Here is a 25,771-nt window from a genome sequence, read left to right on the forward strand (position 1 = left end):
GCTTCCTGACACAGAAGGAAGGAGCCTGTGCCTCCCTGCTTGTTTATGTACCACATGGCCACCTGGTTGTCTGTCTGAATTAAGATAATCTGACTCGATAGATGATCTTTGAAAGTTCTGAGCGCGTAGCGGATTGCTCGAAGTTCCAAGAAATTTATCTGGTGATCGGCTTCCTCTGGTGACCATAACCCTTGGGTTTGTAAGTCGTCCACATGGGCCCCCCAGCCGATGTGGGAAGCATCGGTGGTGAGGATTACCTGTGGATCTGGTAGGAGAAAAGGTAAGCCCTGAAGGAGGTTGACTTGAGTCGTCCACCAGGTTAAAGAGAGGCGTAGCGCTTGTGTAACTGTGACGATGGAGGACAGAGGCTGAAGAGCCTGAATCCATTGGTGTCGCAGAGTCCATTGTGTTACTCTCATGGCTAGTCGGGTCAAGGGAGTGACTTGAACCGAGGATGCCATGTGTCCTAGGAGGATGAGGAATTGGCGAGCTGTGGCAGTGTGTTGAGACTGGAGCTGGCGAGCTAGGGACATGAGAGTTTGGACTCGTTGAAGTGGAAGGTAGGCTTTTGCCTGTAAGGTGTCCAAGTCTGCTCCAATGAAGGATAAGGTCTGAGATGGGACCAAGCAAGATTTCTCGTAATTGACAAGAAACCCTAAGGAGAGGAGTGTGTGAATTGTCAACTTTAGGGAGGATTGAGCAATCTGAGGGGTGGAGGCCCTGATTAGCCAATCGTCCAGATAGGGGTAGACGTGGACACCTTCCTTCCTGAGAAATGCTGCTGCCACTACGAGACATTTGGTAAATACTCGTGGAGCAGACGCCAGCCCGAAAGGCAGTACCCGGTATTGATAATGGTCGTGGCCTATCAGAAAACGCAGATACTTGCGATGAGATTGTGTTATCGCAATGTGGGTATAAGCGTCCTTGAGGTCGAGAGAGCACAGCCAATCCCCCTTTTGCAACAGAGGGAGCAAGGTGCCCAGGGTTACCATCTTGAACTTTTCTTTTTGCAGATACTTGTTGAGGGCCCGAAGGTCCAGAATTGGACGTAGCCCCCCTGATTTCTTTGGTATTAGGAAGTATCTGGAATAGAATCCTTTCCCTTGTTGACAAGGAGGGACGGGTTCTATAGCATTTGATTGTAGTAGAAGGGATACTTCTTGTTGTAATTGAGTCAAATGCCTGGTTAGACTCCATGCCTGAAGGGGCGGGGAGTCTGGCGGAAGTGTTATGAAGTTGAGGTGGTAACCCTGTGCGATAATTGCTAGCACCCACTGATCTGAGGTGATCTGTTTCCAACGATGTAAGAAATGGTACAGCCGACCTCCCACAGGGATGTGTGGAAGAGGGAGTTGGCATGTGCTCAATACAGGGAAGTCAAAGGCCCGCCGCAGGACCAGGAGGTGGGGCTACAGTAGGTCTTTGCTTTCTCGGCTGACGAGGCTGAGGCCTGTTAGAGGACCGTGCAGGACGAGCCCTAGTTGACGGAGGGTAGTAGCGACGCGGTCGAAAGAACGACTTCTTAGAGTCCTTCTTTTGCGGTTGCTTGGAGGACACCTCAGGTGGAACAGATGAGAGTTGTTTCAACGTCTCATGGTGGTCTTTTAACTCCGCCACAATCTGTTGAATTTGCTCTCCAAACAAATTGTCGCCTAAGCAGGGTAAATCAGCAAGACGATCTTGGACCTCTGGGCGAAGGTTGGATGACTTTAACCAAGCCCAACGTCTGGCTGAGATGGCTGTGGCTGAAACCTTCGTGGAAGCATCGAATATGTCGTAGGCAGTCCTAATCTCGTGCTTCCCTGCCTCAAATCCCTTGTGAAGAAGGGCTTGAAGCTGCGGTTGGTATTGGTCCGGCAACGTGTCAGCATAGTCTTGCATCTGCTTAAGGATGGCTCTGTTGTATTGAGTAATGTAGAGTTGATATGAAGCTATGCGTGAAATCAACATAGCTCCATGATACACTTTCCGTCCCACACTATCTAGGAATTTGTTGTCCCTGGTAGGTGGGGTAGAAGAGTGTGGCTTAAGATGCTTGGCCTTCTTCTGCGCGGACTCAACCACAACAGAGCGATGATCCAGTTGAGGTTTTTGGAAACCTGGTGCTGACTGGACGAGGTATGTGGAGTTAGCTTTCTTGTTAACTGGTGACACCGATGAAGGAGATTCCCAGTTTTTCTTTAGCAGATCCAAAAACACCTGGTGTATAGGGATGGAAGCGATGATTTTTGGAGCATCCAGAAATTGAAGTAATTCCATCATCTGGTGTCTGTCATCGGCTTCAGATTGGAGCTGAAACGGTACAACTTCTGACATCTCTTTCACAAAGTTAATGAAAGATAGATCCTCAGGAGGAGATCTTTTTCTACTCTCTGTAGGAGATGGTGGCGAAGGCAAATCTGTGTCAGAAGATGTATCATCATCATCACCCCAGGTATCGTAGGGATCATGTGGGGCTTGTAGCCCTGATGGACCTGGCTGAGGCTCTAAAGGCATCGATGGAAACCTAGGTGGAATCGGTGCGGTAGGTGGAACCAGAAATGGCATCGATGGCTTCGGTGCTGCCGATGGAATCGGTGCCTGGCACGGAATCGATGGAGCCGAAGGATAAATCGGTGGAGATATACCAGAAGGTACCGATGGAACTACCCCGGAAGGGGGAATTCGAAACGGTGTTTCTCCTGCCGATGAGAAACCAGTTGGAGACTGTGGTGTTGTCGATGGTACTGGAATCACCGATGGAAGGGCCGTCATAAGTGCCTCCATGCGGCGTAGTAGTGGTGCTAGAGCTTGCACCAACGGCTCGGTGGTCGGTTCCCTCCTCGGTGGCGAAGCCGGCGCCGGCGTCGGGGGCAGCACTGGAACCGGTGCCGGAGACGGTGCCGATAGAGGTTGTAATTTCTTCATCGCTTTCTCGATGGCCTCCTGGACCAGCCGGTCCAGTTCTGCCCGGAGACCAGGGGTAACCATACCCGGCTCGACGGGAGAGGGAGGCTGAGGCAGGGCCGGAGGGACCACCGTAACCGGTGGGATCACGGCCCCCACACCCCGAGAGGGTGAGGGTTTCCTCGATGCCGGCGAACTAGACGTGGAGGGTGTCCGGTCTGTTCGCGGCTTCTTTGTCGGTGGCTCGGCTTGAGCGGAGGTCGATGGCTGTGGATCCTCGACAGGCCGAGACTTGTGCCGTCGATGGCGATGCTTTTCTTTCCGATCCCCTCGCCCATCCGGGGAAGGGACGGGAGTCGACGGCCGAGAAGCGATCGATGGCGGACGGTCACCGGAGGGTTGACGATGATGGTACAACTTCGACGGTGCCGGTTCCGATGACGTCGATGCTATCGATGGCGTTGGGGTGGGTGCATGGAAGAGGAGCCCCATCTTCTCCATCCTGGCTTTGCGACCCTTGGGTGTCATTAAGGCACATTTGGTGCAAGTCAGGACATCATGCTCACTACCCAAACACATTACACAAACCCTGTGGGGGTCTGTGATGGACATAGTCCGGGTGCAATCCGGACAACGACGGAACCCCGTTGCCATGGCTGGAAGCCAAAATTTAGGCTGGGGATCGGTAAGTGCCAACGGGCCTCGAGGGCCAAAATCGACGGTAGTCGATGGAAAAGGCAAAAAACTTACCGGGTTCCGTAAGATGAGTAAAAAATTTGTCGAAGGGAGACCCCTGAGGGGCAAATTTTCTTCGGAAATTAACTTCCAAATTCCTGTCAGGAACGTGGTTAGAGAGCTCCTTTCACCGCGTGGCAACTGCTGCGCGGAAAAAAGAAGACTGAAGGGAGACCCCTGCTGGCTGCAGGGTCAGTGCCTTGCTGGGCATGCCCAGTAGGGGCCAGTCAAAGTTCTGTTAAACTTTGACAGAAGTTTTCCGTGGTGGGCTCCATCCTCGATGTCACCCATTTGTGAGGACTACCATCCTGCTTGTCCTGTGAGAACTTCCTTTTCCATATTTCTGCTGAAACAGAAGCTTCATCCTCAACAAGGGAAAGGATTTTTCTATGTCTGTTAACAAGGGAAACTACTTTCCTTTTTCTCAGTTGAGCTTTGATTTAACACCACCAAAGCAGAGATCTAAATTCTGTCCCATTAACAAGGCTGTCAACTCCCTTTATTATTTTTTTCAATTTTATGTACACATACGAATGATCTTTATAATGTACATTCAATATAGAAAGTTTTATATACTGGATAGTATAGAACATTTCACAATTACACTAGGTTCTTACATAACATGTTGACATTGGGTTTCTTCTGCAGAAGCATTTCATTTTATTTGGTAAAGCCAGTTATACTGTACATATGAATGTCTACTGCTGTTTTCTCTCAAGAAAGATGATATTAATGAATAATAAAGGAGAGCAGAGACCTGGAACTGGGCCAAACCAAGTTAAGCTCAATGATGATAGCCACTTCAGACATGGAAGAAAAAATGCCCGTCAAATGCAAATTGAGTGATTTAGTCAAAAGGATTTACTTTCCAACTCCACAGCAGTGCCAATTCAGAAAACAAAACAAAAAAAAATTAGAATGTGGGATTTTTGTTTTTCGATTCACAGTCCTGTAAACAAATACAAAAGGAACAAAATGTGCTTATGTACAACAAGAAAAAAATACTTGTGCACATATTTAGGCTGATCCACAGAGTGCTTTCATTTTATGTTACACTGTGAAACAATTAGAATCACTTTTCCTAAATAAAAATATATTCATACAAAAGGAATAACACTATCGTGAAACGGCAGGAAAAAGTCCCATTTCAGTCACTGGAGGAGGAATATGCTGCTCTACCTCCTATATTTAATCATTCTGTCTTTTCAAAAACTTCACTGGTGGATTCTCGAAATCTGCTAACCAAGATCTCCAACTTCATGGTCGACTGGTGGTGGTACACTGGACATTACTGTTGATGTGGTCCCTGCAGTTAGGTAGCCAGCAACTCCAGGACCTAGTTACCAAGAAAATAAAAATACACTATTATATTTTAGTTTAAAAAAATATAATCTAAGAATAGGGCTACAGTCATACTGTATATTTTTAACACATTAGAAAGGAATATTTATGGACTTTCCATTCTTACATCATAAGGAATATGACATTCCAGCACTTAAAATATCATTTAGGATAATATAAGATACAAAGTTGTCCTGAATGTAAACACACTCTTTAAATCATAAATATGGTTTCTTTTGTTGATGTTTATGTTATATTAGAACCCACTGGGAAGAGGGAATAAAGGTAGATTTGCTAGGAGGATAGAAAAAGGGGGAAGTTGGGCAAAACTAGATCAGTTTGATGTAGCATGTATCAGATCAACACATTTTGCATGACTCCCTGTTTTACAATTAGTCATCACAGAAAAAATAAAGTAATTTTTTATGTAAACTGTGGGTCAACTTTAAATTGGTTTTATTGGGGGGGGGGGAAAATGTGGAAGGAAAGGAACAATTTATTAGTAGCATAAAAAGGAAGGTCGCAGAGAGGAGGATATGCTGTTTAAAGGAACACAACACAGCTAAAAATCTTCATACCCACATTTTTTTTTAACCCTCCACTGTTGGCTAACCTCATTTTTAGATTTCCTTATATTTTTTAATTTGAGGAAATCAAACTTACACTGAAGACTGACCACGGCTCTTGAATGCTATGAACATGGCAATATAAGCTATCAGAGTGCATAAGGCTTTCATGAACCAAATGGCAGCATCAACAAGCTCAAGCCTGAGTACACCAATTTTTGTGTTAGAGAACTGGTAGGAAGCCACATTCTACGCTGAATATTATTTTTTTCTAATTTTAAATAGAGACACTGAGAAGCTCCCCAGTAAGGTTAGCTATTAATGATACCAAGAAAGGGAAATAGGATTTTAGGGGAACTTGTTCCTCTGAAGTTTCTAATTTGAAAGACCACTATTGATGAAAAAGGCTAATAAGGTCATACACAAGGATTTTAAATTACAAAACTCGTTATTGATGATGTAATCACCTAATTGATATGGATTCAGTTTCTTTATTAAAGACATGCCTTATTTATCACATCAGCATAAACCTTTTGAATCAGAAGTGTCTATTACTCCAAGGCTACTGCATTTCAGTGACACAGTTTAAGTTCACAGGAATCAAATAGCATTTTCCTTTCCACAAGGTTATCCGGTCATGAGACACTTTCTATCACTGATGATATCAAAAGTAAAAAAAGTAAAAAAAAGAAAAATTACTTTTTCCATTGTCAGAAGTAGTAACAAATAGCATTCTGAGAATTAAGAATAAAGGAAAATTAGTTTCTTACCTGAAAATTTTTGTTCCTGTAGTACCACGGATCAGTCCAGACACCTGGGTTTTGCCTCCCCTCCAGCAGGTGGAGACAGAGAAGTTTTTTCAAAACAACCCTGCCATATGTAGTGAGGTGCCACCCATGGTCCCTTAGTCTTACATAATGTCAAAGCAGCATGGAACAAAACCAGCCCATATACGTAACTATAACAATGCTCAGTAAACCCCAAACGGGAACAGAACTAGCAGAACCAATAGGACAAGCGATACTGTGGTAGAAACAGTCAGAAAGAAAAACCAACAGGATCCGCGCGGACCTCTGTTACTTCAATATACACCGGAAAGGGCGGGGCTCTGGACTGATCCGTGGTACTACAGGAACGAAAATTATCAGGTAAGAAACTCATTTTCCTTTCCCTGTACGTACCCGGATCAGTCCAGACACCTGGGATGTACCAGAGCCAACTTCACTGAGGGTGGGAGCTGGAGAGGCCCACACGGAGCACCCCTTCTCCAAATCCCCAGGCATCCGAAGCCCGCAAATCTAATCTGTAATGTCGTGCAAAAGTGTGCAACGATTTCCAAGTAGCCGCCCTGCAAATTTCCTGGGGCGAGACTTGGTGACATTCCGCCCAAGAAGTGGCCTGTGACAGTGTAGAATGAGCGCGAAGCCCCACCGGTACAGTCTTCCCACGCAGTAAATACGCGGAACTGATGGCTTCCTTCAGCCAACGAGCTATTGTAGTCTTGGAGGCCATGCCCCCTTTTCGTGGACCATTCCACAAGACAAAGATGATTGGAGACCTGGAAAGGATTCGTGATTTCCAGATATCGCAGCACAGCCCTGCGGACATCCAGTTTCCATAAGTCCTTGGCCACCAGATCTGAGCGATCCACATCTGAGAATGAGGGAAGTTCGATGGACTGATTCAAGTGAAAGGAAGATATTACCTTTGGAAGAAAAGATGGGACCGTTCGCAACGAGACTCCTGAATCAGAAATCCGTAAGAAAGGTTCCCAGCATGATAACGCCTGCAATTTGGACACCCAGCGTGCCGAAGAAATCGCCACCAAGAACACCACTTTCAGCGTGAGATCCTTTAAGGTCGACCACTTTATAGGCTCAAAAGGTGGTGCACACAATGAGGAAGGCACCAAATCGAGGCTCCAGGAAGGACATGGATGGCGAAGAGGAAGGCACAAGTGCTTCCCCCCCCCCCCATAGAAAATGAGCCACATCTGGGTGTTACGCTAACGCTAACCCCTGGACCTTACCGCGGAGACAACTGAGTGCCGCAACCTGTACTCATAGAGAACTACAGGAGAGACCCTTAGCCAGCCCCGCTTGCAGAAAACAGAGAATGTCGGAAACCGACGCCCACGTAGGATCTACTGCTCTATCCGAACACCAATCCTCAAAGACCTTCCAGACCCTGACATAAGCTAGAGAAGTAGACAGTTTTCGTGACCGCAATAATGTGGCCACCACCACATCGGAATAACCCTTATTTTTCAACCATTGCCTCTCAAAAGCCAGGCCGCGAGACAAACGCGATCCGCCTCTTCCAAACAGACGGGGCCTTGATGAAGAAGAGCCATGGACTCCCGAAAATGCAGGGGAGCTGCGGTGGAGAGATTGAGCAGGTCTGCAAACCAAGGACGCCGCGGCCATTCCGGGGCTACCACAATCACTGCTGCCAGGTGGAGCTCTATTCACCTGATTACTTTGCCGATCAGCGGCCAGGGAGGAAACACGTACAGTAAGATGTTTGTCGGCCATGGAAGAATCAGGGCATCGACCCCCTCGGCCCCTGTCTCCCTGCGCTGACTGTAGAACCGTGGAGCCTTGGCATTCTGAAATGTGGCCATGAGATCCATGCATGGCATGCCCCATCGCTCGCAGATGAGTTGGAAGGCCCCATCGGCCAATTCCCACTCTCCGGGATCGAGATGGTGACGACTGAGGAAGTCCGCCTGTATGTTGTCCACGCCTGTGATGTGAGAAGCTGCAAGGCTGACGAGATGCTGCTCCGCCCAGTGCGCTTCTGTCGCCATCGGGCGATTCTTGGTTCCTCCTTGGCGATTGATGTAGGCCACTGTAGTCGCGTTGTCTGACAAGACTCTGACCGACTTCCCGCGAAGGAGCGGGAGGAAAGCCTGCAATGCCAGAGTCACCGCCCTGGTCTCCAAGCGGTTGATTGACCACTGAGATTGATCTCTGACCACTGTCCCTGCACCGACTTTCCCAGACAAACTGCTCCCCATCCGAAGAGACTGGTATCGGTGGTGGCGACCATCCAGTCGGGCATCACCAGGGGAACTCCACGCTCCATATGTTCCAATATAAACCACCAGTCGAGGCTGGCTCTCACGAAGCTCGTAAGCGGAAGCGGCAGGTGGAACTGCTCCGATACCGGATTCTAGCGGGACAGCAATGTTGATTGTAAGGGACGCATATGAGCGAAGGTCCAGGGGACTAACTCCAGGGTGGACGTCATGGATCCCAAGACTCAAGTAATCTTTCACCCTGGGCAGCCGCATAGACAACAGGCTCGTCACCTGTCCCTGAAGCTTGACTATCCGCTCCATGGTAAGGAAGACTCTCCTCTGTGCTGTGTTGAACCGCGCTCCTAGGAACTCCAGCGACTGCGAGTGAACAAGACGACTCTTGGCACGGTTGACCACCCGAGTGAACTCAAGAGCTGCAGCACCCAGCTGATTGTCGTCTGGCACTGAGCCTAGGGCTTTGCCCGAATTAGCCAATCATCCAAGTAGGGGTGCACTAAGAAGCCCTCCCTTCGGAGCTGCGCTGCCACTACCACCATCACACCTTGGTGAATGTTCTGGGCGCGGTGGCGAGTCCGGACGGCAGAGCCGGAACTGGTAATGACTTCCCAGAATGCAGAACCTGAGGAACTTTTGCCGTAAGATCCAGAGAAGCCAGGAACTCTCCTTGCCGCACAGAGGCGATGACGGACCGAAGGGTCTCCATCCGGAAACGAGGTACCCGAAGAAATCTGTTGATGCTTTTCAGATCTAAGATTGGCCGGAAAGTGCCTTCCTTTTTGGGAACTATGAAGTAAATGGAGTAGCGACCCTGGAACCACTCTGCGGGTGGGACCGGTGTTATCACCCCCAAGTCCAGGAGGCGCATGAGTGTGCCGTGGACCGCCTCCCGCTTTTCTCGGTACGTGCACGGAGAGTCCAGGAATTTGTCCCTAGGACGCTGTACAAAATCTAAAGTGTAACCTTGACTTATCACCGTGAGGACCCACTGGTCCGATGTCAGTTTGGTCCATTCCTTGAAGAAGAGCAATAGCCTGGCCCCCACGTTTGGTACGGGAGGGATCACAGGAATGGATCGGCAGGATCTCATTGCGAGGCCTTAGCCCCCGCTGCCGGTTGCGGGTTGCTCGGTCTGCCGAAGCGTCTGCCTCGAAAGGACTGAGGCCATGATTGCTGCCTGTTTGAGCCCGGGTGAAAAGAGGAACCGGATGACCTCGCCGGACGGGGTCTCCTTGAACCCCGAAAATGAGATCGCACTGTATACGATCCCCTTGACCTGGTCTGTCCTCCGGCAGCTTGTGAACCTTGCTCTCTCTCCCAGCGATTGGATGTCTTCCAACTCCTTGCCGAACAACAATTTTCCTTTGAAAGGTAGGGAACCAAGGTGCGCCTTGGATGAGACATCAGCCGCCCAATTTCGAAGCCAGAGGAGTCTTCGTGCGGAGACAGCAGACACCATGGATCTTGCTGACATGCGCAGCAAATCATAGAGAGCATCCGCGCTATAGGTGATGACCGCCTCCAGCCTGTTCGCCTGAAGAGCCTCCCCCTCGGAGAGATCAGCGCTGGCTTGGAGTTGCTGGGCCCAATGAAGGCCTTCACGCAGCGTAAAATTACTGCAGATTGCAGCCCGGACCCCCAGCGCAGACACCTCGAACACCTTCTTGAGCTGGAGCTCCAACTTTCTGTCCTGCAAGTCCTTGAGAGCTGTAGCTCCCGTAACTGGAATAGTGGACTTCTTAGTTATTGCAGACACTGCTGCATCCACCTTCGGGACTCAGCAGCTCCAATGCGTCCTCCGGTAGAGGATATAGCTTTTCCATTGCTTTACTGACCTTCAACTCCAGATCTGGGGTATCTCATTCACGAAAGAGGAGATCCATCGCTGAGAAGTGGAAAGGAAAGGACACGGACGGCCCCCTGAGCCCTAGCAATACAGGATCCATAGCCCCCAGCCGGGACTCCGCCAGCAGAGCCTCCACGCCTAACTCGCCGAGGATGGCCGGAATAAGCGGATTCAATTCATCTCATTTGAAAAGATGGACAACCTTTGGATCGTTGCCTTCCACAGCTGGAACTCCTCGGCCCCCCTCCTGTGGTGGATTAGTATCCTCATCAACGCCCCCCAGCCCGGGGGTTTGGGTGGCGGATCTGGCTCATCCTGGGATGTGGAGTCCGAATCCATCCCCGGCGGCACTGACCGTAAGGGCCGCTTGCTTTTAGGCCGGTCCGCCCCCTCCCCAGAGTCTGCACGCTTCCGCTGTTTCTTATGGGAAGCCTGTGAGAAGGTTTTTTCTCGATTCCTCCCAGCCTTCCTCTCCTTAAAGGTCTTGTGCATCAGCAGGACAAACTCAGAGGAGAAAGAGGAATCAGACTCAGGAGAAGTATAATCCGCCCCCTCGAGGGTACTCTCAATGGCCGATGGAATAGGGGCCACAGGTACCTCCCCCTCGAGGGAGAATTCGCTTCAGAGATAAGGAGGGTGGTGAAAACCCCCCCCCCCATCGCGTCCCTCATGGCTGCCCGAAGGGAATTCAAAATGGCCTCTGTCCCGCGTTCAGCGGGAATGGATCAGCTGGAGGTGGGCCAGCTGCCTGGGGCTTCGTGGAGGAGCACGGGACCCTCTGGTGATCTCCCCGGGGCAAAACGGAGGGGCCTTCCCCTCTGGGCAAGCACGCCACACAAAGGATGTCCCTGGAAAGGCGCGTGTGCGCCGAGCCACCGGCATGGCAAGCCGAACCCCTAGGCATCTGTGCCGCGGGAAAAAGATAAAATCCAACAGAAGAAATAAAACCGAATAAAAAACGTGCCGGAACAGCAGCAAAACGGTGCAGCATGGGAGCAGGCTATAGAAATAATGGAGAGAAGGTGCAGCAAAAGTAAAACAGACTTTTTTTTTTTTGTAAGACTTGCCCGATCGCTGTCTCAGGTTCTGTAACAGGGCCTGCTCCTGTAGAGAGGTGAGTGAGCTGGGCTTCCCGGTATCACCCAGACGCTGCTGATCATCCAAGTTAGAGTCCTCGACCCTCCCAAGCAGGAGTCTCAACCAGGAGGGATGGTCCCCTCAGGACCTAGCAACCTCCTGGGAGACTGACAGAACACCACTGTCTTCCTCAGCTTGCAATCACACTTTTTTTTTTTTTTTAATTAAATTAAAGGCACAGACTCCTAGAAATGTATCAACTCTCAATCTGACAACTCCACTACCCTAAGTACTAATAGTCATCAGGTAATCAGCAGAGACCATGGGTTTTGCACCTCCGCCACCTGCTGGAGACAGAGTAAGACTGAGGGACCATGGGTGGCACCTCACTATATATGGCAGGGTTGTTTTGAAAAAACTTCTCTGTCTCCACCTGCTGGAGGGGAGGCAAAACCCAGGTGTCTGGACTGATCTGGGTACGTACAGGGAATGGCAATTTGACTACATAGCTATATTTTACCTATAACTTCCACAATTAAAGAATCACCAGTCTGCTCACTTTATATCAAACAGACCTATTAATTCAGAAAAACCTTAAAACAGACAATATAAAAATATATAATCCTTATAGTAAACAGATCATCATATGATGGCAGCCTAATGATGCAAATGGATCATAAGATCATTAAAAATGTCATACTGGGTCAGAATGATGGTCCATCAAGCTCCAACAGTGGCCAATCTGGGTCAATTGGAAAAAGTAACCAACAGATGCTAATGGAGATCCATCTCCTGAGGTTCACTCCCAGTTGCCAGTAAGAAGTGATATTCTCTAATTCTACCCTGGCTGGCTTTTAATGGACTGTCCTCCAGAAAATTGTGCAAACCTTTTCTAAACCCAGCCATACTACTAGGCTTAGCTAAATCCTCTGGCAACAAATTTCACAGCTTAATTGTGCATCGTCTTAAAAAATGCTTTTTTAAATTTATTTTAAATCTACTGTCAGATTTCATGGCACATACCCTAATCCTAGTAGTATATCAATTGATAAATAACCATTGGATCTACATGTTCCATACCACACAATTTTATAAACCTATCATATCCCCTCTGTGGCTATTATCATAGTTAAGAAGCCTTAACCTGTTTAGCCTTTTTTCATAAGGGAGCTGTTCTACATCCTTATTTTTGTTACCCTTCTCTGTACTTTTACTAGTTCTACTATCTTTTATTGGAGATGAGGCAATCAGAACTGCACACAATACTCAAGAATTGATCACACCAAGATTTATACAGAGGTAATTCAGTATTCTTAGTTTTTGTTACGCTTGTAGGTCGCAGACGGCTGTGACCTCTCATGCTCACCTCTTTTTTTCCCTGCACCATCAAGTCTGGGAAGAATGGCAGTTTCTGCTAATCTCCACTGACCTCTCCGTTGTTCCCAGAACAGCATGGGCGCTGCCGACCGCCATCTTGGACCCGGAATTACTTAGGCGCGCGCGCAAGGGCCTCCTTTGAACACGTCATGGCGGGAACCTCGGGGTCGTCCTCTCCCGATGACTTCAATCCGCTAGTGTATAGTATCTGACCGACCCTTGCCTTCCTCAAGTTAGCAAGGAGTTCCGTCTTGCTGAATCCACCTCATTCAAGGACTTCCTGTTCCTGACTTTGGTCTTGGCATCTTACGTTCTGAGTACCTGCTCCTCAGGAGCTCCTCTGCGTTCCTGGCTATCCACTCTTCGGAGGGCCTACCTGCCTGACCGCTACCAGACCTGCTTCTCAGGTCTCTCTCTCTCCTGGAACCATCTCTTGTGAGTACCTCTACCAACTTCTACCATACGAACTGTATTGAGGAATTCCCGCGGTGTACCCCGAGCCTCAGGCCACTACCGCTTTCCTACATTAGAAGCTATTCAGCTTTCCTGCGCCGCAGAGTATCGCACACCAACTATGGGAGCCAATTCCGGATTCCGGCACCTCAACCAGTTCTTCAATATCCACTGTACAAACATCCTTGGCATAGCCCGCTCCGCGGGCCACTACCAGATCTGTATTTCTGAGGTGCCTACACTCAGAGGGGAACCCCGGCATACCCCGCTCCGCAGGTCACTACCGGATCTTCTCATCTGTGCTTTCACTCTGGGTATTCCCCATTGCTCAGGACTGTATTGTTACTTCTACAATTCTGTGGACATTACTTTTTCCTTCCTTCATAATAAAGTCTCTACTTCTAGCTGTGTCCCACGCCACTGAGGCTACTCCTGCTGACGGTGAGGCTCACAGGGCTCCTCCCTGTGGGCAGAGACACCTCTCATCTCAGCCCAAGGGTTCACAGTCTTACAAAAATATAAGTTTTATTCTGTATTCCTTCATCAATAACTCTTAATCTTGTTTTCTTTTTTTAAGAACATAAGAACATGCCATACTGGGTCAGACCAAGGGTCCATCAAGCCCAGCATTCTGTTTCCAACAGTGGCCAATCCAGGCCATAAGAACCTGGCAATTACCCAAAAACTAAGTCTATTTCATGCTACTATTGCAGTAATAACAGTGGCTATTTTCTAAGTCAACTTAATAGCAGTTAATGGACTTCTCTTCCAAGAACTTATCCAATCCTTTTTTAAACACAGCTACACTAACTGCACTAACCACATCCTCTGGCAACAAATTCCAGAGTTTAATTGTGCGTTGAGTGAAAAAGAACTTTCTCCGATTAGTTTTAAATGTGCCACATGCTAACTTCATGGAGTTCCCCCTAGTCTTTCTATTAACCGAAAGAGTAAATAACTGATTCACATTAACCCGTTCTAGACTTCTCATGATTTTAAACACCTCTATCATATCCCCCCTCAGCAGTCTCTTCTCCAAGCTGAAAAGTCCTAACCTCTTTAGTCTTTCCTCATAGGGGAGCTGTTCCATCCCTTTATCATTTTGGTTGCCCTTCTCTGTACCTTCTCCATTGCAACTATATCTTTTTTGAGATGCGGCGACCAGAACTGTACACCGTATTCAAGGTGCAGTCTCACCATGGAGCGATATAGAGGCATTATGACATTTTCTGTTTTATTAACCATTCCCTTCCTAATAATTCCTAACATTCTGTTTGCTTTTTTGACTGCTGCAGTACACTGAGCCGACGATTTTAAAGTATTATCCACTATGATGCCTAGATCTGTGAAGGACTTCAAAGGGGCGTGGGATAAACACTGTGGATCCATAAAGTCAAGAGGCCGCCAATGAAGAGTGGGTGACTCGCCAGAATGAAGGCTACTGCCTGGAGACAATACCCTTATTCAATAAACGTACACATGCTTACTGTGACTCCAACATCGTTCTAGCTTCAACAGCAAGAGGAAATGTGGAATAAAGGATCTGCACTCACAAAGGGGGCAGTAGCTGGCTTGTTACGGCGGTTACTACCCCAAACCAAATAAGCCTGTTACTTCAATTTCTATGCATATACAGCATAGTTCTCTGCTTCAACGGCAGGGGAGAAGAAAAATACTGATACTACACACATCCAGCAGAGCTCTCTGCTTCAACGGCAGGGGAGAAGAAAAAAGGGTCGCACTCACAAAGCGGGGAGTAGCTGGCTTGTTACGGCGGTTACTACCCCAAACCAAATGTGCCTGATACTTCATTTTCGATGCATATCCAGCATGGCTCTCTGCTTCAACAGCATGGGAGAAGAATAAACTGATACTTCAAGCATATCCAGCATAGCTCCCTGCTTCAACGGCAGGGGAGAAGAAAAACAACCAATAAGGGCTGTATAACATAGTCTGAGTAAAACAAATAAGCATGGGTGTGGCTTGCTTATTGCGGCGGTTACTACCCCTACTACCCCTAACTTATCAAGCTGGATATTTCACTTGGATGCAGCTCCATCACTGCTTTCTGCATTAGTGGTGGGGGTGGAAGGGAAATAGAACCAAGAGCTAAGAGAGACGGATAAGTATGAGAGAAAAAAGTGTGTGAGGCTTGCTGGGCAGACTGGATGGGCCGTTTGGTCTTCTTCTGCCGTCATTTCTATGTTTCTATGTAGATCTTTTTCCTGGGTGGTAGCTCCTAATATGGAACCTAACCGTGTAACTACAGCAAGGTTTATTTTTCCCTATATGCAACACCTTGCACTTGTCCACATTAAATTTCATCTGCCATTTGGATGCCCAATCTTCCAAGGTTCTCCTGTAATTTACCACAATCCGCTTGTGATTTAACTACTCTGAATAATTTTGTATCATCCACAAATTTGATAACTTCACTTGTCGTATTCCTTTCCAGATCATTTATATATATATATATTGAAAAGCACCGGTCCAAGAACAGATCCCTGAGGCACTACACTGTTTACCCTTTTCCACTGAGAAAATTGACCATTTAATCCTACTCTGTTTCCTGTCTTTTAACCAGTTTGGAATCCATGAAAGGACATTGCCTCCTATCCCATGAATTTTTAGTTTTCTTAGAAGCCTCTCAAGAGGGACTTTGTCAAATGCCTTCTGAAAATCCAAATTCACTACATCTACCGGTTCACCTTTACCCACATGTTTATTAACCCCTTCAAAAAAATGAAGCAGATTTCTTGCAAAGAAGTTTTAATTACTTGCTATAAGCAGTATTAATGCCAACTTTTTCAAGTATCTATAGGTAAATAATAGTTTTAATTTAAAAAACGTTCAAATTCTGGGGTTAACAATCATGGGAATATAAATGCATTTGATTCATTATGCCAGCATGTTAGGATAACTGCCTTACTATACGAATTAGATATTTATATTTGGTTAAGTTTTTCTGAATTCATAAGTTAATTTGTGTTTTACAAATATTATAACCTAAGCAGAATACCATGGATGCCTTTTTTCCCCCCACTAAATTGATGGCCAGTATTTGGCTTCTGCCTCTGGTGATGCTGCTTTACAAAATCCTTTCATGGAGGCTTCTTTACAACCAGAGGCTTCTGTAAAATGATTCTTTCCCTTCCCCTTGGTACAAATTGGTCCCAATACAATGCCAGCTACTGTGGAGACATCTGCTTCACAATCTTGAGCTACATTAATAAATTGTTCATCACACTGACAGGACAAAATTATATGAAATACATAATGTGTGGCAAAATTATGGTCTGCAAATCTTTAAATGAACCCCTATGTGCATTTCAATACTCTCCATTGAAAGGCCATGGATGATCACTCGATTTTGCATTGTTTTGCATTGCATTCTAGTTCAGAAACTTGCTAGTAATTCCATGGCAGCTTTACATTTCATAGTTTTTAAAAAATTATGTTGTACCACAGGAACAATTGATATCAAGGAAAGTAGGCCTTTTAGTTTAAATCATGAAGCATGCATGTAGGGTGTACATTTGTAGCTCCAGGCACAAACATGCAGGACATGTAACATGCAGTTTAGCAAAATGATATATACCTGCTTTAGAGAGCTACACAGAAGTAAGTTAACAAGCTGCTGGCAGAGCAGATCTAAAGCCCACTTCTGAGGTGAAGGGGACTGCTGCCAGTTAGAAGGGAAGGAGAGACACCTGAAGGGGGAAAAAAAGAAATAAGAAGCAAGGGAAGTTGTAAGGCAAGTGCAGACAGCAAAGCAGTTGGATGAAAGGGTAAAGCAAGAGCCAGTGTTAATATAAGAGAAAAAAGTAATTCCTCCAAATTTTGCAGTGGACAAGAACTTTTATTTACAATGCAACAAATGAGCAGTATTTACATGACTTCTATTAATAAGTGAGATAATCAGAACCATTTTGAGGACTCTGTATAGCAGATGTTAAGACACACCAGCTGCTTGGGTCCAGAAACACATCAAAGGCCAATTATTCTGACACTACCATCTCCTCCGCCCTTCAACTTAGTCAAAGTAAAGCTGATGCTTTTGGTAATCAGTTTCTTGAGGCTTCACACAGAATTAAGTGGGGAGGAACAGGAGACTTGATAACTTATTTGTAAAGCCAGTAAATGCACCATAAACCACATTTTATAACTGAGTATTCCAGCAGAAAGAAACCAAACATTAAGAGCGATTTGACTGTAGATGTGCTACATATCATAGTCATACTATAGGTTCTGGCCAGTACACACAACATTAATCCCTTATAGGCTCTGTGGTATTCTGTGTGAACAAGAAAAACAGGGGAGTGATTTCTTCTTTGAAGGAGATTATTTTCCTGTTCCTGAACCTGGGGATGGTTTGAAAGAAATGCTGCCTACAAACTCATCTAGTCTATGTTGCAGGGTCAAGACTACATTTCTTTGTAGATAGCCAGCTGCTATCTGAAATCCAGGTTCATAGGAAATTAGATGATGCAGAATATACTAAATGCTTACTTGATTGTTTGGGAAGGAAGTCAATTTCTGTTGCTGGAACTGCTATTTTTATTATTGAAAGGTATATGGCACATTTTTCAATTAAATTATTTGAACTCCCTCTAAGCTCTGCCTGAAGCAAAAGCAGCCAAGGAGTACCCAATAAAATCAATAGAATCAATTATAGGAATTTATGTTGATTTATTACAATAAATGGTGCAGTTTTCATGTGTCTAAGTTATACCACCATGGTGCCTGTGTCACAAGAGTTAATCAAAAACTGAATATAAAACTATGTATGCAATTAAAATTTTGTCCTAATTTCAGCAAGACAAGTTCCTATAAAATATCTTCATGACAATAAGGTCAAAAACAGTAAAACAAAATAATTCTAGGGCTATCTGGAGGTTCATTGACTCTGTGTTATGCACTGCCATGCGGATGATCTGGGTTTGATTCTTGGGCCAGGTCTTCTACTCACCAGGCTGGCTGGGGCTGAGATGCTGCAGAGGCAATATTCACAGCCCCTGGGGAGAGGAATCTCAGTCATCTGTATTAGGGGCATAATTTATTTTTGTAAGTTTATTATGTTTTGATGTATCTTTTATATTACATTATTTTTATAATGTAAGTGGCCTTGGGTCTCCATTACTGGTGAAAAAGGCAGTATATAAGTTTAAAATGAAATTCTCCATATTTATGGCCCATGACTGCAGAGTTTCAGAAGGAGCCCTGGAGTATAGTCCTTGGTCGATGACTAGACTAAGTGATTTGGGGGGGGGGCGATATAAAATAGGTGAAAAATCCCAGGTAGTTGTAAATGAAGGCTCTCAGTGCCAGAGCCCAGCCCCAGTTTCCATTGAGCTAGAAGTCAAATTAATCAGAATACACCTCCTACCTCCCCTCTGCCCCCCAAAAGAAAAGAAATAGCTTCATGACAGTCCTTACTTTATAGTAAAAATAATTCCCCTAAACTCACTGATGGCTCTTCCTAGAACACAGCACCAATAGAAATATTACAATTTTACTGTTTCATCACCTTGCTTGATTCAGTAAATGTTTTGTTCTACAATTTTTGTTTTTAAAACTTTAAAAACTATAGTCTTTGGAGCTGACCTGGTGGTTCAGTGGCAGTACTGAATGCTGCCATGTGGAAGTCCCAGGTTCACTCCCCAGACCTGGGTTTTGCTCTCTGAGCTGGCCAGGGCTTGAGAGTGAATCTGAGGCTTCATTCACAGTCCTTGGAGTGTAGAAGGGAGTCCCAGCCACTACTTACTGGTGAATCATACTGCCTGAAATAAACGTGCACATGTATTGGGGTCCAGAGGGCATTGTAATCTGTGGCTCCTGGTCAAGGACCATCACTACAATGGCTGGAGCTAGATACAGTTATTAAAAAAAAAAAAAAGCGCCGGGGTGGGGGCTGGGAATATAACTGGGTATTTTCAAAATTAATAAGGTTCACGGATTGCCAAATAAAGGCTGGTTCTGAATGAGATGGAAGCCCAAAAGAGCAGAAGAAAATTGCTGAGCAAAAAATACAATTTAAAAACCCTACAATCTTTATATTCCCCACAAATATTAGGGTGGTGGTGTTCTACACAAACAGCAATCTATCTTAGAGGAATTAAAACAGTAGCAATGATTCCATGATTTCATTGTACTCTATTATTTCTTTATTTAAATGATTTTTAACCCACTCAATCTTGCAGGTAGATAGAATGTAATGAAAGAAAGACAGGAGGTGCTTGTAGTGTAAGGGCACCAGCAAGCGATGCTCAGAATTTATATCACAAAAGATAGACTAGCTCAAAATAATCCTTGAGCTTTACAGGCCAAAAACTGAGCCAGTGTCTAGAAGTAGTACCTGAATAGCTATTATTACTTAAAATAAAATAAGGCTTTGCCTATAATAGGCAATGTTTCAATTCTAGTGATCAAGAAAAATCGTCTAGTGGGACTGAAATGTTAGCTATTACATTTTCTTTCCTTTCCTTACTTTTGCAGCCCCCTCCGGACATCGGACGACCTCTCCTGCTGCTCGCGAAGATGGACGCCTGCACGGCCGCTGAAGACGTGACGTCACATGCCTGACGCCAAACGTCGTGACGTCACGTCTTCAGCGGCCGTGCAGGCGTCCATCTTCGCGAGCAGCTGGAGGCAGGAGAGGTCGTCCGATGTCCGGAAGGGGCTGCAAAAGTAAGTCGCTTCGCGCTTTTCGCGCCCTGCTTCGGGAGGAGGGGAAGGGGAACTGGCACGGGGAAGCCACGATGTCCGGAGGGGGGCTGCAAAAGTAAGTCGCCGAGCGTAGGATTGCCGTCCTCTCCCCTCTCTCTCTCGCAACTTTTTTTTCACTTTTTTTTTGCTTCGGGAGGAGGGGAGAGGGGACGGCAATCCCGACTTCCTGGTATCTGTCATTTCAAATGACATTTGAAATGACAGATACCAGCGTGGCCGTGAAGCGTTAGGCCCGAGCACCCAGGTTACTGTATAGGCGCTCTATACAGTAAAATGGGTTGCGCGGGCCTAACGCTTCCCTAACACTTCGCAGACGCGGCATGCATTTGCATGCAATTAGAAGAGAGTATCGAGCGGTAGGTGAAGAGAACTGTGCGTGCGGGGAACGAGGGTGCGCCAGGCACTGCCGCACTCTTTCTACCGCGGCCTTAGAGTATCGACCTGAAAGTGAGTCAAAACCACTTTAAAGTCCCAGGATACAAAAGGTAGCTTATTAGGAGGTTTCAAGTAAAGCAAGCACTGCATAAATGCATCATCAGAACAATGGTAGATGCCAAGCTGGGAAGAGGTAAGCTTTATCCTCCTCCTGGCTCTGCTTTGGAAAGTTTTAGGGGGCTTTTTATGATGGGGAATTAGAGGAGCGTTCATAAGGTAATTTAAGACAGCAGGAGGGTGGGAAGAAATCACAAGGAGGGTGCTGCCTGCCCCCTTGCTAGACTTAATGCAGGGGTGGGGGAGGGGGAAAGAATGCACTCTGATCCCTCAGATCAACTTTTGAATACTGTGTGGGGGGATCGCAGTGGGCTGTTGGACCACACATTTCTCTTTTAATACTGAGTGGTACGCTATCACTCCCTCCCCTCTAGTCTTTGACTATCATGCCAGGATTAGGCATGCTATAGCAGTGCCTAGATTTGGCTGGCCAAGTTAGAAAGCTAACACTATGTTTAGACACCTAATGAAAACAGCTGCCTAAATTTGGGGATTTAACTCCAGACAAATTTCAAAGGTGCCAATTTTAGGAGCCTAATACCTTAGAAAATTGACCCCATAGTCCCTTGGTCTCTCCTGAGGTTCATCAGGTTTTTGCAACTAAGGGATCTGCAAACAGAAGACCTGTTCCCTAGTGAAGAGTAAAAGCCTCTGACACTATTCTCTTCTTTATCTCTTCCTGGAGATGATGTCTGGGACCTATTTTGGACATTTTCAACTTCAGAAAAATTCTGATTGATAGTTCTTGGTTCAGGAACCATTTGTGGGAGTCTAAGATCCAATTGAGTCTGTCCGCTAGGATGGGTTTTTTTTCTGTCAGATATGTGGCTCAAGGTAGTCATTAAAATGTGGTGCAAACAATGAGAGTTGTTCATCCTCCATTCCAAAATTTAAAAATATAAATGAAAATAGGTTTGGTCAAAGCATATTTGGTCAAAGCACAATAAAGCCAACACAATGAGAAGCAGACACAGAAAAACAAGCTAGTTAATATTTGAAGAATGCAATTAATATTGCTTCTGTATGTTACGATTCTAATTGTGAAATGTCCCATACTCAGCATTCGATTCTTGGGACTCACATTTTTGCATTTAATTATACAGCATAGGATGCGTGACTTCTTATCAAATTCTGTTTTCACATACAGATCCTGCTACTCTTGAATTAGTTAACATAGTATTTAGTTCTGTATTAGTTTGGCTTCACTCCCTGTTCTTTGCAGACTGTGAAACTATGGAACTTTCCATTTATGTTCAAATTTAGCTCAAGAATTAACTATAAAACTCCATTCATGTAATTTAATCTACTATTAGTCATTCTTGGAATAACTAATCCAGGGTGAAATGATGTTCCATAGAAGGATTAATTATTCCAAGGTAAATGTGTAACTTGTTCTCTAATTTAGCATGAATACAAGCAGCAGTGGGTCTACTGCAAATAAGCACTCATTGGGTTACAGGTATATGTAAAAATAGTATAAATGACAGACTCTGGACAGACCACCATTATAGTGAGAGCCTATGCAAGCTTTCATGTCAATCCTTGGTCGCACAAATGACACTGCCAACTACATATACTGTATGAGATTTGATATATTCTATTCTACAAGACACATGGATTTAATATATTGCATTGAAAGTTGCTGGTGACATGAAACTAGAGGAACAAAGATCGAATGGCTTGGTAAAGAACTTGGAGAGTATTGTATAGCCTTGTTGATTGGAATCTCAAATATGCAAGCATATTCTAATTAGTACAGTGAAAGCCCTATTATCAAGCATGTATGGGGAAGAGCTCATGCCAATTAAAATAAATATCTAATATGACAGTTCCATTCCAGAGCCCCCTGCTTCCTGCTCCAAGCAGCAACCTGTAGGGAACAGGAGGGGAGGGAGGTAAGGTTGTAGTAGACAAAGAACAAAGCTAAGGAGAGCAAAGCTACTCTGCTTCCTAATACACTCCTCCTCCTCTCATTTTCTCTCCCCTCCTTTCTTGTCCCTTTCAGGGAACAGGAGGGGAGAGGGTGATCAAGGAGTGGACAGAGCATAAAGCAAAAGAAAAAAAGCAAGCCTGCTACTAGATGCCAGTCAGTTGAGCTTTTCAGTCATTGCGTGTCAGATAATGTGGCTTTTACTGTAAATAAAATAATAGATAAGGATGGTTACTATTTGAACATTACCATTAAGTATCCAAAATGTTACCTTGCAAGATTGAAAACTGAGAAATATAGTCATTGTTTTGGATTAATTTTTAAATAAAGAAGTTGCTCACCAGTGAGGTATCCTGCTGTTGTAGAATCAGAAATGAACAAATCATGTTTCTGATCTTTAAAGGCACTCCAGACAGAAGAACGTGAGAGGATTTCATTTATCTAAAACCAGAAAAAGAAATATGTATGAAACACATTTTTCTGGATAACCAGAAAAGTTTTGATATAGTTTACAATACAAAGGGCCTCAGTTTAAAAACTGCCTTGAAAACAGAACATACAGTACAAGATAATAAATGTATGAAGAGTCTTGCTATTACAAGATTTCTTTCTATAAAATTACTTGGGTTCTGGGTGAGCACTGTGGCACATGTTTACATAGGTCCAGACAGTGACACTCCTGGAGCCTAGAGAAAGGGTGGCACATCACTGAAGCAGCAGGAAACCTAAGGCTGCATGAAGCTGTAGCAGTGCAGAGCTGGCGGGATCAGCATTGTGGTGGCAGCAGTGTGGGGCCATGGTAGTCGGGATTAGCACTGTGGCAAAGTCAGTATCAGAAATGTTAGTGGAGTTTCCCAGGTCCCATCACCCAAACAGAATTAAGGTGAGTAGATGTAAGAAGGCTAGTGGGGTTTCTAAAGCCCTACCAGCAGCAGGAAGATGAGGTGGAAAGGGGAAGTGGAGGTGAGGACAAAGTGGAGAGTATGAGGAGAAAGGGTGCACACATCCGCCCTCACCCGTATCCATACCCCCTACTTCAATCCTCCCTCCCCACACTACTATCACCCCCCACACACAGTGGATAGGGTGGGAGGGGGGGGGGTGGTGGAAGTGGAAAGTGAGGTGGGAAAAGAATGTGCGCACATACCCTAACCCCCCAACCACCTGCACACCCATTACTACCCCTCCATCTCCCCAAAACATACACACAAAAGGAGGGGGGGGGGGGGGAGAGACAGGTAGGTAGTGGAGAATGCAAAGAAAGGAGAGGGTGGGGAATGGAGAATGCAAGGGAGGGAGATGAGGTAGATTGTGAGGGAAGGGAACGGGTTAAAGTAGAGATTGCAAGGAAGGGGAGAACAGGAGAGAAAGGATGCAGGGAGAGGGGAAATGTGGGAGAGAGGAGTGCGCAAAGGGGACAGAGTGTGAACACACACCAAAACACCAACACTTGCACCCCTCTCCTCTCCTCCCATACACACACAAACCCATCTACACCACACTCACACAAACACCCCAGTCTCACCACCAGTACACTCACACCCCTCGACATCCTCATTACCCTCACCCCTACACATATGCCTATACCACCACCTCCCCTACCATGCTCCATCACACATTCTCTGCCCACTTATTTCCCTACACACATACATGCCTACCACCACTCATGCCCATCAAAAATTCCTACATTATACCTTCCTCACCATACTCCACATGCTCCTATATCTCCATCCCACTAGACACATTCCTGCTCCCTCACCTACATCATCTCTACACCACCCCCAACACAGACACACACTCCCCACTCTCAAGACATCCACCCAAACAAGCATACCCCCACACAGATGGGGGGAGGAGAGGGAGAGGGCAATACAGTGAAGACATGCTTTGAACTCTTTTTCCTGGAAAAGCATGGCCGAAATAAACAAGGATTAAGGTGATGATGAAGAATGCAAGGGGAGAACGAGTGACTCCTTCTCCCTGACAAGTTTATCAACTCACCACCTACCGCACCTTTCTCCACCATAACCCTACACACCCACTCACACCTACCCCCATTCCTCCACTCCCAGAGAGCAACTTTAAGACCTGCACACATATGCAGTTTCTATAAACATAAAGAGGACATGGAGTCATAAAACACACTCTTTAAAAACAGCACGGAATTCTAAACTTCTTTTTTGGGAGGGGTTTCCCTTAACATACAGGCACACTGAGGAGTAAAAAAAAAACCAAAACAAAAAATGGAGGGATGAGGTTAGGAATTCTAGTGTTCTCTTCAACCCTTCTTTTCATTAGTACAGCAAACATCGTGTTACTATGTTATCAGTCACCCTACTCAGCCATTCCTTGCATTCTATACACAGGCAGAAAAATAGAGTACAGAGGGGAGAGTATGCTGGTAGGGTTGATGAGCAGGGGCACAGCCTCTTGTATTATACATTTATTGTTCCTCTCTGCTTCAGGCACTGCCTCCTGCTCAAAGCGTAAAGGAAAGCATTTTATACAAAAAGCAATAAGCTGTAAAAATACTCTTATAAAATAATCTTATTTTTCCAGGGGATAGGCATACTGGGAGAGTCCCCAACCCCCAATGATACCTATTGGCTGGATTAAAGGCACACTTATAGAACAAGACCTGTGACCCAGAGACACTCAGTTTCTCCAATTGTACAGCATCCAGGATATCCATCCCCACTTCCACAAAGGAGTCAGAAGTCCTAGAATAAATGGATTATGGTGGGCTCTGGTAGAAAAGAGATGAAGAGAAATCCACGCTCCCTGATGATACCCTTACATAATGCCTTTTCTGCAATGGAAAATGAAACTCCAGCAATAGAAAAAGTGGTATCTGAAAGGGAAGAAATCACGAAATGCAACAAGAAACCCTTAAATATTATCAAATGTCATTAAAGAAAGCTTCTTTTGCTAGGAGATTCAGTCAGAGGAACTAATTTGGGAACTCATTTTAATGGGGCACAATAGTTAAATGCTTTCCAGGATCCTCAGCTGGTAGAAATTCAAACCAGATAGTCCATTCAATTATAGAAGAAAATAGGGACTCTAATACCAATGTTATCATCCATCTAGGGACCCGTGATCTTACTAGGAACAGTATCCAAATAGTACAGATAGATTTCCAAAATCTAGGGAAGATTAGACATATGGCAAAGACTGTTGCCTTTTCTGAAACATTACCTGTTCATGGAAAGGTAAAGAAATGTGAATATCTGGAGAGAACTCCACATTGCAGTCTTGCAGATCTCCTCCATGGGCTACCAACGCTGCCATGGCTCTGA

General features: G+C 45.6%; 1 protein-coding gene across 1 annotated transcript in view; it reads right to left on the bottom strand.

Moving 5' to 3' along the window:
* Window positions 1-4,099: 4,099 nt before the first annotated feature.
* The window catches only part of DNAJC13 (DnaJ heat shock protein family (Hsp40) member C13), a 701,712-nt gene continuing 680,040 nt past the window's right edge, over window positions 4,100-25,771 (bottom strand). Inside the window, 2 exon segments of the mRNA XM_029587070.1 lie at window positions 4,100-4,960; window positions 22,814-22,913. Of these exon segments, the coding sequence (XP_029442930.1) occupies window positions 4,863-4,960; window positions 22,814-22,913 (198 nt within the window). The 3' untranslated portion in view covers window positions 4,100-4,862.

The sequence above is a fragment of the Rhinatrema bivittatum genome, chromosome 2 (genome assembly GCF_901001135.1).
Source record: "Rhinatrema bivittatum chromosome 2, aRhiBiv1.1, whole genome shotgun sequence".
In the NCBI taxonomy this organism is placed as follows: domain Eukaryota; kingdom Metazoa; phylum Chordata; class Amphibia; order Gymnophiona; family Rhinatrematidae; genus Rhinatrema; species Rhinatrema bivittatum.